The sequence below is a fragment of the Cygnus atratus genome, unplaced genomic scaffold (genome assembly GCF_013377495.2).
Source record: "Cygnus atratus isolate AKBS03 ecotype Queensland, Australia unplaced genomic scaffold, CAtr_DNAZoo_HiC_assembly HiC_scaffold_103, whole genome shotgun sequence".
Taxonomy (NCBI): domain Eukaryota; kingdom Metazoa; phylum Chordata; class Aves; order Anseriformes; family Anatidae; genus Cygnus; species Cygnus atratus.
In genome coordinates, this window is record NW_026109696.1 from 37296 (window position 1) to 50000 (window position 12705).

General features: G+C 73.6%; 4 protein-coding genes across 4 annotated transcripts; 2 read left to right on the plus strand and 2 right to left on the minus strand.

Moving 5' to 3' along the window:
* Positions 1-512: 512 nt before the first annotated feature.
* HYPK (huntingtin interacting protein K) lies at positions 513-1508 on the minus strand. Its single transcript, XM_035568954.2, has 4 exons — positions 1281-1508; positions 1094-1149; positions 912-963; positions 513-727 (listed from the first exon to the last, which is right to left on the minus strand). The coding sequence occupies exons 1-4, from the start codon at positions 1467-1469 to the stop codon at positions 632-634; spliced, it is 393 nt and encodes a 130-aa protein (XP_035424847.1). The 5' UTR covers positions 1470-1508; the 3' UTR covers positions 513-631.
* Positions 1509-2376: 868 nt separating this feature from the next.
* Positions 2377-5825, plus strand: SERINC4 (serine incorporator 4). The gene is made up of 12 exons (XM_050716626.1): positions 2377-2427; positions 2500-2646; positions 2911-3089; positions 3164-3243; positions 3338-3431; positions 3495-3706; positions 3946-4041; positions 4115-4241; positions 4546-4618; positions 4958-5023; positions 5139-5281; positions 5609-5825. Exons 1-12 carry the CDS (start codon positions 2377-2379, stop codon positions 5823-5825), a joined length of 1485 nt encoding a protein of 494 aa, XP_050572583.1.
* A 1100-nt stretch (positions 5826-6925) lies between these two features.
* Positions 6926-9903, plus strand: LOC118259402 (ras and EF-hand domain-containing protein-like). The gene is made up of 12 exons (XM_035568896.2): positions 6926-6991; positions 7080-7207; positions 7578-7646; positions 7751-7832; positions 8031-8104; positions 8174-8324; positions 8439-8519; positions 8626-8764; positions 8829-8910; positions 9036-9150; positions 9288-9670; positions 9752-9903. The coding sequence occupies exons 1-12, from the start codon at positions 6926-6928 to the stop codon at positions 9858-9860; spliced, it is 1479 nt and encodes a 492-aa protein (XP_035424789.2). The 3' UTR covers positions 9861-9903.
* A 465-nt stretch (positions 9904-10368) lies between these two features.
* SERF2 (small EDRK-rich factor 2) lies at positions 10369-11138 on the minus strand. The gene is made up of 3 exons (XM_035568897.2): positions 11030-11138; positions 10691-10799; positions 10369-10595 (listed from the first exon to the last, which is right to left on the minus strand). Exons 1-3 carry the CDS (start codon positions 11034-11036, stop codon positions 10532-10534), a joined length of 180 nt encoding a protein of 59 aa, XP_035424790.1. The 5' UTR covers positions 11037-11138; the 3' UTR covers positions 10369-10531.
* Between the last annotated feature and the right edge of the window lie 1567 nt (positions 11139-12705).

The window sequence follows — 12705 nt, forward strand, 5'->3', positions numbered from 1 at the left end:
GCTCCCCTCCCCAGGAAAGGGGAGAGCCCCGCGTTAACGGGTGGGACGCAGGTGACGCTGTCACCGCTCCTCTGGGCTTCCTGCCTGCGCTCAGGGGTGGGGCAGGTGCCCAGGGGCAAGGCAGGGGCTGCTCCAGGCTGGTCCCTGCCCGGCGCTCACGTCCTGGGTCTACAGCCGCCTGCACGTCCGGCCTCCAGCTGCGGCTGGCTCGCAGAGAAGGAAGCGGCAGCGGCGCTCTTGCGGCTGCCCCGTGCAGCCTGGCGTGTGCGCGCCCTGCTCAGGAACAGCCCAGCCCCTCGCAGCCCGTCCCCGGGAGGAGCTCGAGCCTGGTGCCAGCCCCGGGGCAGGCCGACTCCTCTGTCGGCAGGGACCAGTGGCTGCTCTCTGGCCGTGGGGTGCAGGGCGGCCCCACCACCACACATCTTCCCCCTGTGCTCCCTGGGGCCGGGCGCCCTCCGGAACCTGCCCCCGGGGGAAGCACTGGGCGCCGCGCGAGCCACAGGGACGCCTGCTCCCGCTGGTGCCTTTATTCAATAAGTTAATACGCCTCCTCTCCAGCCGGGCTGTGTCGGGCGAGGGGCCGCTCCCGCAGCAGGGGACGGCAGCGCCAGCGCAGCCGCGGGGCCCACGCTTAGTTGGTGAGGGTGATCAGAGCCTCCACCACGTTGCCCATGTGCTCCCGGAGGCTGCGCTCTGCAGCCGCCCGCGAAATCTCCATCTCGTTCATCTGCAGGAAGACAGCCGCCGCCCGCTGCAGCAGGCACCAAACGGCCGCGGGCCCGGCCCGGGCAGGGCTCGGCCCGCCTGGGGCGCCGCAGCCCCGGGCCGCCGGGATTCCCCAGCCGGGGCGGTGCCAGCCCCCGGGCACCGGGGCTGGGGACGCGCTGCCCCCCGCCCCCGCCGCCACTTACGATCAGCTCCAGGTCTTCCTTCTTGATGGTGACTTTCGCCAGCTCCTTCTCCCTGCAACGAGGCAGCGCCCGCCGCCGGTGAGGGCCGGGCCTCCCCCCTCGCCCGGGCACGCTCCGCGGCGGGACGGCTCCGTCTCCCCCAGGACGCGGCGCCGGGGCCGAGCGCGGGGCCGCTCCGTTACCTCTCCTGCTTCGCCTTCTGCTCCCGGGACCGCCGGTCTCCGATCACCGACATGGCCTGGCGGGACGAGCGCGGTCACGGCGGGGCGCGGCACCGGGGGCACCGGGACCCCCCGGCCCCCCCCGGCCCGCCGGGAGCCCCCCGGGAGCCCCCCGGCCCCCCCCCCCGCCGCCCCCCCCCGGCCGCACCGTCTCGAGGTTGGAGCTCTGGATCTCCTTCTCCTCCGCGTAGTCCGTCACCCTCTCCAGGTCCGCCGCCCCGCTGTCGTGCTTCCGCGGCTTCTCGGCCGCCCTCCCGCCCGCCCCGTCGCTGCCGCCGCCGCCGGAGCCGTTGGGCTCGGTCTCCAGCTCCAGCTCCACGTCCCCCTCGGCCGCCATCGCGCCGCCCGCACGCCCGCTTCCGGCCACGTGACGGCGGCGGAAGCAGCGAGAGGGCTCCGCCGGGCGGGAGCGGCGCCCCCGGGGTGCGAGAGCGCCCCCGGGCGGCGGGAGGCCGGCGGGCGGTGCCGGGGCTCTCCGCCCGCCCCAGGCCCGGGGGGGCCCGCAGGGGCCGTGCGCTGCTCCCCGCCTCGGTTCCCCCGCCTCAGCCCCCCCTCACCCGCACTTCCCCAGCGCCAGCCGTCGCCACGGCACCGGCAGTGCCACCGTGTCCCCATAGCCCCCCCGAACACAGCCCCCAAACACCCCCCCCCAAACACAGCCCCCAAACACCCCCCCCAAACACAGCCCCCAAACACCCCCCCCCAAACACAGCCCCCGAACACCGCCCCGAACACAGCACCCAAACACCCCCCCGAACACCCCCCCAAACACCCCCCCCAAACACAGCCCCCAAACAGCCCCCAAACACAGCCTCCAAACACAGCCCCCAAACAACCCCCCCAAACACCCCCCCAAACACCCCCCCAAACCCCCCCCAAACACCCCCCCCAAACCCCCCTCCAAACACCCCCCCAAACACCCCCCCCCAAACACAGCCCCCGAACACAGCCCCCAAACACCCCCCCAAAACCCCCCCAAAACACCCCCCAAACACCCCCCCCAAACACCCCCCCCAAAACCCCTCCCCAAACACCGCCCCCAAACACAGCCCCCCAGCACAGCCCCCCCACAGCCCCGTGCCCGGCCCCTCAGGGCCTCGCCGTGCCCGTGAGAGACCCGCGGCGAGGGGCTGCGGGGGCTCAGCCGCTAATCCCCCCCCGGCCCGCTCCCCGGAGCAGATGGCGGGGCGGGACGAGCCGACAATCCCCCTAATCCCGCCGGGGCAGCGGGGCTGAGCCGGGCCATGGCGGGCACGAGGGCGCGCGGCCGCCTCCTGCACTCGCTGCTGGGCCAGGTGGGACCCCGGGGTGAACGGGGGGCCGGGGCGGGGGGCTGCGGGTCTCCGCTGACTGCGCTGCCCCCCCAGCTGTGCCGCGGGTGTGGCTGCAGCCCCTGCCGCGGGCTCCGCGTGTCCACGGGCACCCGCGTCCTCTACACCCTCCTGCACGTCCTGGCCTCCGCCGTGTGCTGCCTCATGCTGTCCCGCACCGTGGCACAGGCCGTGAGGGAGAAGGTGAACGGTGGAGCTGGGCGACCCCGGGCGCTGGGGGGCCTGGGGGGGCTGGGAGCAGCGGGGGTGCTGGCGGTGCCAAGGAGAACGGGGAGCCAGGGGCACTGCAGGTGCAGCCATTGCCCGGAGCGAGGGGGTGCCGGGGATGGCGAGGGCGTTGGGAGTGCTGGGGGCATCGGGGTCCCACTGTGCTGAGGGTGCGGGGGGTGCCAGGGGTCCCCGCGGTGCGGGCACACCGCCGGTCCCAGCCCCTCGCCGTGCCCGCAGGTGCCCTTCTCGGCCGTGCTGTGCCAGCACCTGCCTGGCGGCACAGACTGCGAGCGGCTCGTGGGCTCCTCGGCCGTGTACCGGGTCTGCTTCGGCACCGCCTGCTTCCACCTGCTGCAGGCCGCCCTGCTCCTCAACGTGCGCTCCAGCACAGACTGCCGCGCTCAGCTCCACAACAGGTACAGACCGGGGAAGGGGCTGGGGGCTGCCGGGGCTGCTGGGCGCCCCCGTCCTGCATCTCGCTGCCCCGCAGGTTCTGGTTCCTGAAGCTGCTGGTGCTGGTGGGGCTCTGTGCCGCCAGCTTCTTCATCCCTGAGGACGGCTTCATTCGAGGTGCGTCCCCCGCCCCGCCCAGGCCAGCCCCTGCCCATGGCCCCAAGTCCCCCCCGCCTCGTGCCAGCCCCACCACCGCCCTCTCCCCCTGCAGCCTGGCACTACACGGGCGTCTGCGGGGGCTTTGCCTTCATCCTCATCCAGCTGGTGCTGATCACCGCCTTCGCGCACACCTGGAACAAGAACTGGTGAGTGCCGGTGCGGCCGGCTGGGTGCCCAAGTGCCCCAGGCTCTCACCCCTGTCCCGGCAGGCTGACAGGCGCTGCGCAGGACAAGCGCTGGTACCTGGCCGTGCTGCTGGCCACCGCCGCCTTCTACACCCTTGCCTCTGCCGCCTTCTCCTTCCTCTACAAGTACTACACCCACCCGGCTGCCTGCCAGCTCAACAAGGCGCTGCTCACCGTCAACGGCAGCCTCTGCGGCATCGTGTCCTTCATTTCCATCACGCCCTGCGTGCGGCTCAGTGAGTACTGCACAGCGCCACACGGCACGGCACTGCCTGGCGAGGCGCAGGGCTAGCTGCATCCCAGCACCGGGAGGGCAGCTGCAAGCTCCCAGCTCAGCACAAGAGCAGTGGGCACCTGGGGAGGCCCCAGCTCCTGCTGGCCCCATTCTGTGCCTTGGCACGGGGCTCTGGGCAGGAGACCCACAGGAGGGGACTGCCTGGAGCCCACACGAAGCCTCTGACCCCTCTCCTTGCAGAGCAGCCGCGGTCAGGGCTGCTGCAGTCCTCCATCATCAGCTGCTACGTGATGTACCTTACCTTCTCTGCGCTGTCCAGCCGCCCTCCGGAGAGAGGTGAGTGGTCCCACCTTCTGTGGACAGCCAGCCCTTGGGACACGACCCCCCTCTAACCTCCACCTCCCTGCAGTGCTCTACAAGGGGCAGAACCTCACCGTCTGCTTCCCCGGCACCCGGCAGGATGAGCTGCAGACGGAGGACACAACCGTTGCTGTCCTGGGGGCTGCCATCATGTACACCTGCGTGCTCTTCGCATGGTACGTGTGCCCGTGGCACGGGGTGCAAGGGTACCCGGCATGTCACAGCGCACCCAGAACTGCCCCTTGTTGGGCACAGCCAGCTCAGCACCGTGTGGGGACCCTGTCCCCAGCCTGTGGCATGGCCGGAGGAGCTGGGTTGTACCCAGAGGCGTCTCCCGATGGGCAGGGGCAGCGTAACGTCCCCACGCCGGGCACAGCAAGTCTGCTGCTGCTGTGTCAATGCCAGGTGATGGATCCGTGGGGTGGGCTGGGGCTGGCGCATTCCCTTGCGTTATGCCCTCTGCCTCTCTCCCGTGCACAGTAATGAAGCCTCCTATCTTGCCGAGGTCTTTGGGCCCCTCTGGATGGTCAAAGTTTACAGCTTCGAGTTTAAAGTGAGTATGGACGGTGCCCGCCCCCACCTGTGCCCCACATCCTCCTGCCACAGATGCAGCACCCAGAGCCCTCCCGGGCCCCAGTTCCAGCCCCGGGGCAGAGGCAGGTTTGCCCAGCTCAGCTGGGGACTCTCCTGTGCTTACCCAGTCTGCGCCTGCTCCCTGCAGCCGGGCAGCTGCGGCACCAGCAGGGCCAGCTCAGTCCAGATGCTGAGGGGCTGCCCAAGTGGGGCAGCAGCTGTGGGGCTGGGCTGCTCCAGCAGCAGCAGGGAGGGGTGGCCACAGGTCCCTGCCTTTTCCCCCGCACCATCACCAGCTCGCCTCTCTGGCTCTCTACAGAAACCTTCCTGTTGCTTCTGCTGCCCAGAGAAGATGGAGGAGGAGCTGAGAGGTGAGTGCCGGCAGGTCGGGGAGAGGCTGCAGAAACACACAAACGTGGGCACCAGCGTCAGACCCCAGGGGTGCTGGCCAGGACAGGGTGCAGGAGCTGTTGTCATGCACTCTCCCAGGTGCAGAGCAGACGTGTGAGCAAGAGGAGCCTGCCAGGGGACAGTGCCTCGTCCAGGATGAGCGAGACCGGGTGGTCTACAGCTACTCAGCCTTCCACTTTGTCTTCTTCCTTGCCTCACTCTACGTCATGATGACCCTCACCAACTGGTTCAGGTAGGGCTCAGGGTGCTGGCCAGCCCCCCCCCTTATCCTTGCTCCTTTTCCCTAACTCTGGATGAACCACCCTGCCCAGGCTGCCCACCAGCACCGTCAGCAGCCGGCTCTGACCCGCTCACGGTGTGGCCGTAGCCTGGTGCCTGTCACAGGCTGCTCCACGTCAGGCCAGTGTCACCAGTCCGGTCATGTGCTGGGCAAGCGTAGGGCTCTGTGCCTGCAGACCTGCGCTGCTTCGTCCAACAGCCCCCTGCCCAATCCCCAGCGGATGCCGGGGTCACCCCTGTTGGTGTCCCTCGGGTGCTGACACCTGCCCTCTCCCACCAGCTATGAGAACGCGGTGCTGGAGACCACCTTCACGCATGGCAGCTGGTCGACGTTCTGGGTGAAGGCGGCTTCATGCTGGGCCTGTGTCCTGCTCTACCTGTGGCTGCTGCTGAGCCCCCTCTGCCTCCACGGCTCCCCCCAGCACCGGCGGAGCAGCCCAGCCTTGCGTGTCCTGCGGCGGCGACGCGCCCCACACCGTATCAGTGTGTCCACGTAGTCCCTGCTGGGACGGACTGCGCCTGGCCCCGTGCACAGGTCATGCCGTGGTCCTGTGCCCGGGCCCCGCCTGACCTCGTGTCCCAGGAAAAGGCAGCATCAGAGCACCGCAGGGGGATCGAGGAGGTGTGCGCTCTGCTACAGCAGCTCGCAGGGACGCTGGTCCTGCATTGAGCTGGAGCCATCGAGGGGCCAGCCTGAGACCACCTGGGTGGCGGGTGCTCAGCCTCAGCCACAGCTGCGGCCCCTCCAGCTAGGGAGGCAGCTCCTGCCCGTGCACCCTTCTGGCATCGCTCCTGCCCTGGCCTGGGGCCTGCCAGGAGAGCAGCGCTCTGCGCTGGCCACCTCCACTTCAGCTCGCCTGCCTGGCTGTGTGGTTATTGTAAATAGCTCCTTGAATACATTTTTGTTTTTTAATGTAAAGCTCTGAGTTAAGCCTATGCCATCTGCCCCACATGCACACAGCAGCCATGGGTCTGGCAACGCAGGTGCCAGCCACACCCCAGCAGCCCCCAGCCCTCCGGGGGCATGGAGCAAGGGGCAGGGGCCTGGCCTGAAAGGGAGCAGCCAGGGAGCGCCCTCGGTCCTGCCCCAGCTCACAGCCAGCACCAGGCCCTGCACCCAGCCCTGGCACCAGGGCTGCTCCCGTCCCCATCTCCACCTGATCCCCGCGCCCACTCCCCCCCCCCAGCTGCCCCTCTCCCACCACCGCAGTCACGCCACGCTCCCACTCCGCTCGCCGCGGCCGAGCCCAGCCCCGCGAAGAACGGACGGACGGACGGACGGGGCCCCCGGCACCCGCCCGTGCCCGGAGCGAGCCCGGAGGGGCCGGCGGCCGGAGGGCGCGGTACGAGCGCGGCCGCAGGAATGCAGGCCGGCCCCGGGCCCCCGCCCCGCCCGCAAAGCAAACACGGGGGGGGCGGCCCCGGCGGGGCCCCGCTGCCGCCCGACGGGGGCCCCGCGCGGCGCCTCGCGCCCGACCGGGACCGTCGCGGGTCCGCCGGCGCCCCGCGCCCACCGGCCCCAGGAGCGGAGCGGGGAGGGCCCCGTCCCGCCCGGAGCGGGGCTGCCCGGGGGCTGCCGCCTGTGCCCCCCCCGGCCATGCAGGGGCGCGGGCGGGGCGCGGGCGTCGCGCGGCTGCAGCAGCGGCTCGGGGCCGCCACGCAGGTACGGGCGCGGGGCGCGGGGCGCGGGGCGGGGGGCGGCCGCGGCCCCGGGCTGCGCCGCCGGTGCCAGCGGGACTCTGCCCGCCCAGGAGAACGCCCGGCTGCGGTGCACCCTGCGGCAGGCCGAGGCCGGCGTCTCCCAGCTGCAGGCAGAGCTGGAGCGGCTGCGGAAGGACCTCGGGCAGCGGGCGCAGCGGCGCACGAGGTGGCACGCAGGGTGCGGGGGGCGAGGCGGGACCCCAGACCCAGCCCCTGCTTCGGCACGGCCCTGCCCCACGGGTGCCCCACACAGCCCTGGCCGTAGCCAGGACGGCCCCGGTGCAGCCCCGGGCTCGTGCTGTGCCCGGGGCCAGGCTCCCGTCGGGAAGCGCTGCCCACCCAGCCGTGCTGCGAGCACCGGCAGCCGTCGGGAAGCCCATGCAGAGCAGCTGGCACGTCCCCACCGGCCTGCTGTTGGCCGCCCCTGTGACACCGGGTGTCCCGGGGCCGTCCCAGCACCTCTGCCAGCCCTGCGGGGCCGGGGCTGGAAGGCTGTGGGCAGCCCCAGCCTTCGGAGGCCCTGCCATGAGGGTGCTGTGTCCCTGCAGAGAGCAGCAGGCCCTGCGGGAGCTGGCGGAGGAGAACCTGGCCTTCACGAGCTACGTCAGGACGCTGCAGTACGTAGGAGCCTGGCAGGGAAGCGGTGGCAGGGGACAGCTGCGGGGACCAGCTCCTGTCCCAGTCCCTGCCGGCCTGGGGCTCAGGCTGCTCCTCCGGGCAGGGCGACGAACAGGAGCCTGTGTGAGAGCAACAGCAGCCTGCGCTCAGCCCTGCTGCTGGGCTCCTGCCTGGGCCCCGGAGCGGTGAGTGCTGCGCGGCGCAGCAGGGAGGGCAGGGGCGTGGGCGCTGCTGGGGCTCCCCGCTCGCCCTGCCCGTGCCCCAGCTCAGGTGGGTCCAGCACGGGGGCTGCAGCCGGCACCCAGGGACCTGCCGCAGCCCCGGGTGCTGGGAGTGGTGGACACCCCCCCAGGAGCCCCTCCGCACTGATGCCTCCCCTACAGCCATCGCCCCCCCTCCAGCCCCGCAGCCCCCTCGCTGACCCCTCACCCTGCCTCCCCAAGGACGCCCACAGCAGGTGAGCAGCGGGTGCGGAGGAGCAGGGGCAGCTGTGGCCGCCCCTCCCTGAGTGCTGCCCTGGGCACAGGTACAGGGGGGGCTGCTCTCCACGCCCCCAGCTCCCCGCGACAGGCCCCCGGCAGAACTCAGCCTCCAGCACGGACACAGCCTCGCTCAGCGACGCCAGCAGCTGGAGCTCGGAGGACGCCCGTCCCACCAGCCCCTGCTGGGGCACCCAGGTGAGGCCCTGCCCCGTGCCCCAGCTGGGGAGGGGGATGCCGCTCTGCCTACCCATGGCCCCCAGCCCACCCCACGGGCTCAGAAGCCTTGTTGTGATGTTTGCCACCCTGCAGGACCCTGCGCCCCCGGCAGAAGGCTGCTGCCACCCTGCGCAGCACTGCTGCAAGAGGAAGCTCCCTGCCTTCCCACCGGAGGTAACCAGCAACGCCCCATCCGGTGCTCGCAGCCCAGCTGGGGAGGGGAGCGGGGGCACCCCCGCTGCGCCGTTCTCCCAATGCCCTCCTCCCCCCTTCTCCCCAGGGGTCCAGGGCAGCAGAGGAGTCTGCTCCCCCCTGCCCCATGTACCGGCTGGTGCTGGCAGGTGACAGCGGCACAGGCAAGTCCAGCTTCCTGATGCGCCTGTGCACGAATGAGTTCAGAGACGTCTCTGCCACACTAGGTACCAGGGCTGAGGTGGAGGGGCAGGGGCACAGGGAGCCGGGCCTGACTGCTCCTCCTGGCAGGGGTGGACTTCCAGATAAAGCAGCTGCTGGTGAATGGGGAGCAAACTACACTGCAGATCTGGGACACAGCAGGGCAGGAGAGGTGAGCAGAGCCAGCCAGAGCCATGCCTGCCTCTGGCATCCAGCCAGCAGGGCTGGCAGGTCCCCACAGCTGGCCCCGGGGTGGGCAGGGGTCTTGGCCCCCCTGCAGTGACAGCCCTGCTGCAGGTACCGGAGCATCGCCCAGTCCTACTTCCGCAAGGCCCACGGCGTGCTGCTCCTCTACGACATCAGCTCCCAGAGCAGCTTCCTCAGCATCCGCCAGTGGATTGAGGACATCAAGGTAGAGGGGAGGATCCGACGGCCCCTGTGGAGCAGGGCAGCAGCCCTGGGGCTTCCCTGGGGAAGGCTGTGCTGAGCCCCAGATGGTGCTGTGGGAGCAGCAGCAAACCTGCTCCAGCTGGGCCGTTTGTGGAGCAGTGCCTGGGACCAGCCAGGCCTTGGGGAGCACCTGGACCAAAAAGGGCAGAGCCCTGCAGCCCCAGAGGTTGCTCGAGCCAGGCTGTGCGCCCCGGAGCCACGAGCTGCCCCTCGCTCCAGCAGGCTGCTGAGACAGCGCTCCCGCTCATGCTGGTGGGGAATAAGACTGACCTGCGCCCCAGCCTGCCGGAGGCAGCGGGGGTCCGCACGGCCCACGGGCAGAAGCTGGCCATGGTGAGCAGCCACAGCTCAGGACGGGGCCCAGGAGGGCCGGGACCTCCCCCCGACTCGCCTGCTCTCCCCCAGGCCCACAACTGCCTGTTCTGCGAGACCAGCGCCAAGGACGGCACCAACGTGGTGGAGGCTGTGCTGCACCTCGCCCGGTGAGCAGCCCTGCGTGCCGGGTGTGCCGCGCGGCGCCCGGGCAGCGGGCCTGGCTGACGGCACCGCGCTTGGCCCCGCAGGGAAGTGAAGAGGACGGCGGGCTCGAGCAGCTCGAGCAGCGGCCGCGGCGTCCGCCTGGATGTGAGCATCCCTCCCCCGAGGGCAGCTCCGCGCTGCTGCAGGGCCTAGCGCAGGAGGCGGGCGGGCTGCAGGACATCGCCCGCCCCCGGCCCCGCCCGGCGGCTCCCCCCGGCTCCCGGCCCGCCGCGCCGCCCGCTGCCCCCGCAGCTCCCCCGCAGCCGCGCCGCCTCCCTGCGAGCGGCCCCCACTACAGCTCCTTCTATCCCAGACGCAGTCCTCCGCTGGTTTCATTCCTCCGGGCTTCCAGCGCATCCCCGTCCTTCCGCCGTCCCCCGGGCGTCTCCCCTCGCCTGCCCCGCCCGGGCCCGGCCCCCCCCGCACGCCCGCAGCCGCGGTCGGGGTCCCCCGAGGCGGCGCCCGCGGAGACCTGGCAAGCTGCGCCCTCCCCTCCCGGCCTCATCTTTGTTTCTCGCCGTCAGGCTGCGGCCGCTCCGCGGCGGCGCTGAGCCCCTCCGTCCGTCCGTCCGTCCGCTCAGCGCCGGCCGCGGCCCCATCCCGCCCTCCGGGCGGCCCCAGCCCCCCCCAGCCCGGGCGCACAGAGGGAGGAGGCAGGGCCTGCAGGGCTCCACAAGCTACTTTAATAGGAGAGGGGCCCGGGGCGGGCGCAGGGCGCTGCTGCCGGGGCCCCCGGCGGGGCGGCCCGGCCCCGGGGCTGCGCTGGGCATCCTGCCGGCGGGCGGCCCGGCCCCGGGGCTTCAGAGGCCCGGCCCAGCCCCGGGCTACTTGGCGCCCTCCTTCTTCTCGTCGGCCTTCTTCTGCTTCTGCTGCATGATCTCCGAGTCCCTGCGGGAGAGCGCGTCGCCGGGCTGGCACCGGCACCACCGCCGGCACGGGCCGGGGACGGGGCAGGGGTGCCGGCGGGGCCGGCCGACGCTCACCTCTGCTTGCGGGCGGCGGCCGAGAGCCCGTCGTCCCGCCGCTTGCCCTTGCCCGAGTCGCTCTGCTTCTTCAGGTTCTTCTGCCGTGCCAGTTCGCGCTGGTTCCCGCCTGCCACGGCGCGGCCGCCTCAGACCGGCCCCGAGGCCCCCGGCCCAGCCCCGGGGCTCGGCCCCGGCCCCGGCCCGGCTCGGCCCAGCCCGCGTCCCCGGCCCGGCCCCAGAGCCCGCGCTCCCCGGCGCGGCGCCGCTCCCCCGGCCCGGCCCGGCCCGGCCCAGCCCCCTCCCCCCGCAGCGGTGGGTCGCGGCGCCGCCGCCCGGCGCTGCCCGGCCCGCACTCACGGGTCATGGCGCCGCTCCCTCCCGCCCCGCGCTCCGCCGCCACGTCCCGCACTGCCCCCCCGCGCCCCGCCCCGCACAGCTCTTTAAGGGCGCGCCGCAGCCAATCGCCGCGCCGAGCCTGGCCCCGTCGCGCTCCCATTGGCGCGCCGCGCCGGCTCGGCCCCGCCTGATTGGCCGCGGGCTACGACCGCCGGTCTGCCGGCGGGGGCGAAAAGGCCGAGAGCTGCGGCGCAGGCGCGAGGGCCGCAGAGCCGCGCCCACCGCCCGGGAGAGCGGGGCCTGACAGAGCCCCGCCCCCCCGTGGAGCTCTGGGGCGCAGGCCGGGCCCAGTCCCCACTCCGGTCCGCCGCCGCCGCCGCCCCTCCGCCGTCCCGCGGGGCGGGGCCCGGGGCCGCTCAGGCCGCTCCCTCCTGCGGGGCCCTGGGGGCAGAGCCGGCCGTGAGCGCTGCCCGGCGGCACGGGGCGGCCGCGCCGTGCACCGGGCCGGGCACGGCCTCGCCAACGCACCCGGGGCTCCGCGGGCGGTCGCGGGGCTCCTCGGGGGCGGCGCGGGCCGCGGGCCGGGCGCGGCGCTTCACCAGGCGGGCGAGCTCGGCGTGGACGGCCTGCGGGGGGAGGCGGCCGGGCTGCAGCGGGGCGGCGCGGGGGCGGCCCCGCCGCGCCCCCCCCCGGCGCCCGCACCTTGCTGGCCGGGTCCAGCTCCAGCGCTCTGCGCAGGACGAGCGCGGCCTCCTCGTCGCGGCCCTGCTCCGCCAGCAGCTGCGGGACGGGAGAGGCGGGGCTGGCGGCGGGCGCTGGCGGCCGGGCGCGGCGGCGCGGGGCGGCGCGGAGCGCACCTGGCCCCGCCGGAGCAGCGCCTTGCCGTTGTCCGGGCTGATGCGCAGCGCCGCCTCGCAGGCCGCCAGCGCCTCCCCGCCGCGCTGCAGTCGCCGCGCCGCCGCCGCGCAGTTGTTGAGGCACTTGACGCGCTGCTCCCGCAGCTCCTCTTCCTCCTGCGGCCCGGCCGGGGCTGCGGGGGGCACGGCGGTCAGCGGCCCCGCCCCGCCCCGCCCCGGCCCACCCCGGCCCGGCTCACCGGCGCCGTCGAGGGCCCGCAGCGCCAGCCGGTAGGAGCGCAGCGCCGCCGCGAAGTCGCCCCGCGCGAAGTGGACGTTTCCCCGCTCCCGCTTCTGCGCGCCCAGGCGGAGGCGGGCGGCGGGCGGCAGCCGCCGCGGGTCGGGGCCGTCGCGCACCTCCAGCAGCGTCACCTCGAAGAGCAGCGGCGCCTCGGGCGGCACGTCGGGCTCCCTGCGGGCAGAGCGCAGGCTGCCCCCTGCGCCGCCCGGCCGCGCCGCCCCCCGGCCCCGCCGCCCCCCGGCCCCGGCCCCACCTGCCCGCGCGGCCGTAGCCGTAGGGGAAGGCTGCGAGGAAGAAGGAGACCTCTCCGGGCTGCATGGTGGGGACGCCCAACTCCAGCGCCTGCGGACACGGGGCACGGGCTGGGATCGTCGGGCGCCGGCCCCGAGCCCCGCACCCCCGCCGGAGCAGACCTGCACGACGTCGCCCTGGCCCGGCACGAAGCTGAGCCGCGGGTCCCGCTCCACCAGGCCGCCGTCCTCCAGGGCCCCCAGCACCTTCACAGACACCTCCTGGCCCGGCCGCGGCGGCGGGCCGCCCTGCCCGTCCCGCACCACGCG

What these genes read in the sequence shown, in the direction of transcription:
- SERF2 (XM_035568897.2), bottom strand. An exon ending in GCCGCCGCCCGCAAGCAGAG is followed by an intron (nt 10,596 to 10,690) that starts GTGAGCGTCGGC and finishes GCTCTCCCGCAG; the next exon opens with GGACTCGGAGATCATGCAGC.
- SERINC4 (XM_050716626.1), top strand. Translation starts at nt 2,377, where the DNA reads ATGGCGGGCACGAGGGCGCGCGGCCGCCTCCTGCACTCGCTGCTGGGC. An exon ending in CACAGGCCGTGAGGGAGAAG is followed by an intron (nt 2,647 to 2,910) that starts GTGAACGGTGGA and finishes CCGTGCCCGCAG; the next exon opens with GTGCCCTTCTCGGCCGTGCT. An exon ending in ACCCTCACCAACTGGTTCAG is followed by an intron (nt 5,282 to 5,608) that starts GTAGGGCTCAGG and finishes CTCTCCCACCAG; the next exon opens with CTATGAGAACGCGGTGCTGG.
- LOC118259402 (XM_035568896.2), top strand. Translation starts at nt 6,926, where the DNA reads ATGCAGGGGCGCGGGCGGGGCGCGGGCGTCGCGCGGCTGCAGCAGCGG. An exon ending in TCCCTGCCTTCCCACCGGAG is followed by an intron (nt 8,520 to 8,625) that starts GTAACCAGCAAC and finishes CCTTCTCCCCAG; the next exon opens with GGGTCCAGGGCAGCAGAGGA. An exon ending in AGTGGATTGAGGACATCAAG is followed by an intron (nt 9,151 to 9,287) that starts GTAGAGGGGAGG and finishes TTTGTGGAGCAG; the next exon opens with TGCCTGGGACCAGCCAGGCC.
- HYPK (XM_035568954.2), bottom strand. Translation starts at nt 1,469, where the DNA reads ATGGCGGCCGAGGGGGACGTGGAGCTGGAGCTGGAGACCGAGCCCAAC. An exon ending in AGAGCTCCAACCTCGAGACG is followed by an intron (nt 1,150 to 1,280) that starts GTGCGGCCGGGG and finishes TCGTCCCGCCAG; the next exon opens with GCCATGTCGGTGATCGGAGA. An exon ending in CAGAAGGCGAAGCAGGAGAG is followed by an intron (nt 964 to 1,093) that starts GTAACGGAGCGG and finishes GCCTCGTTGCAG; the next exon opens with GGAGAAGGAGCTGGCGAAAG.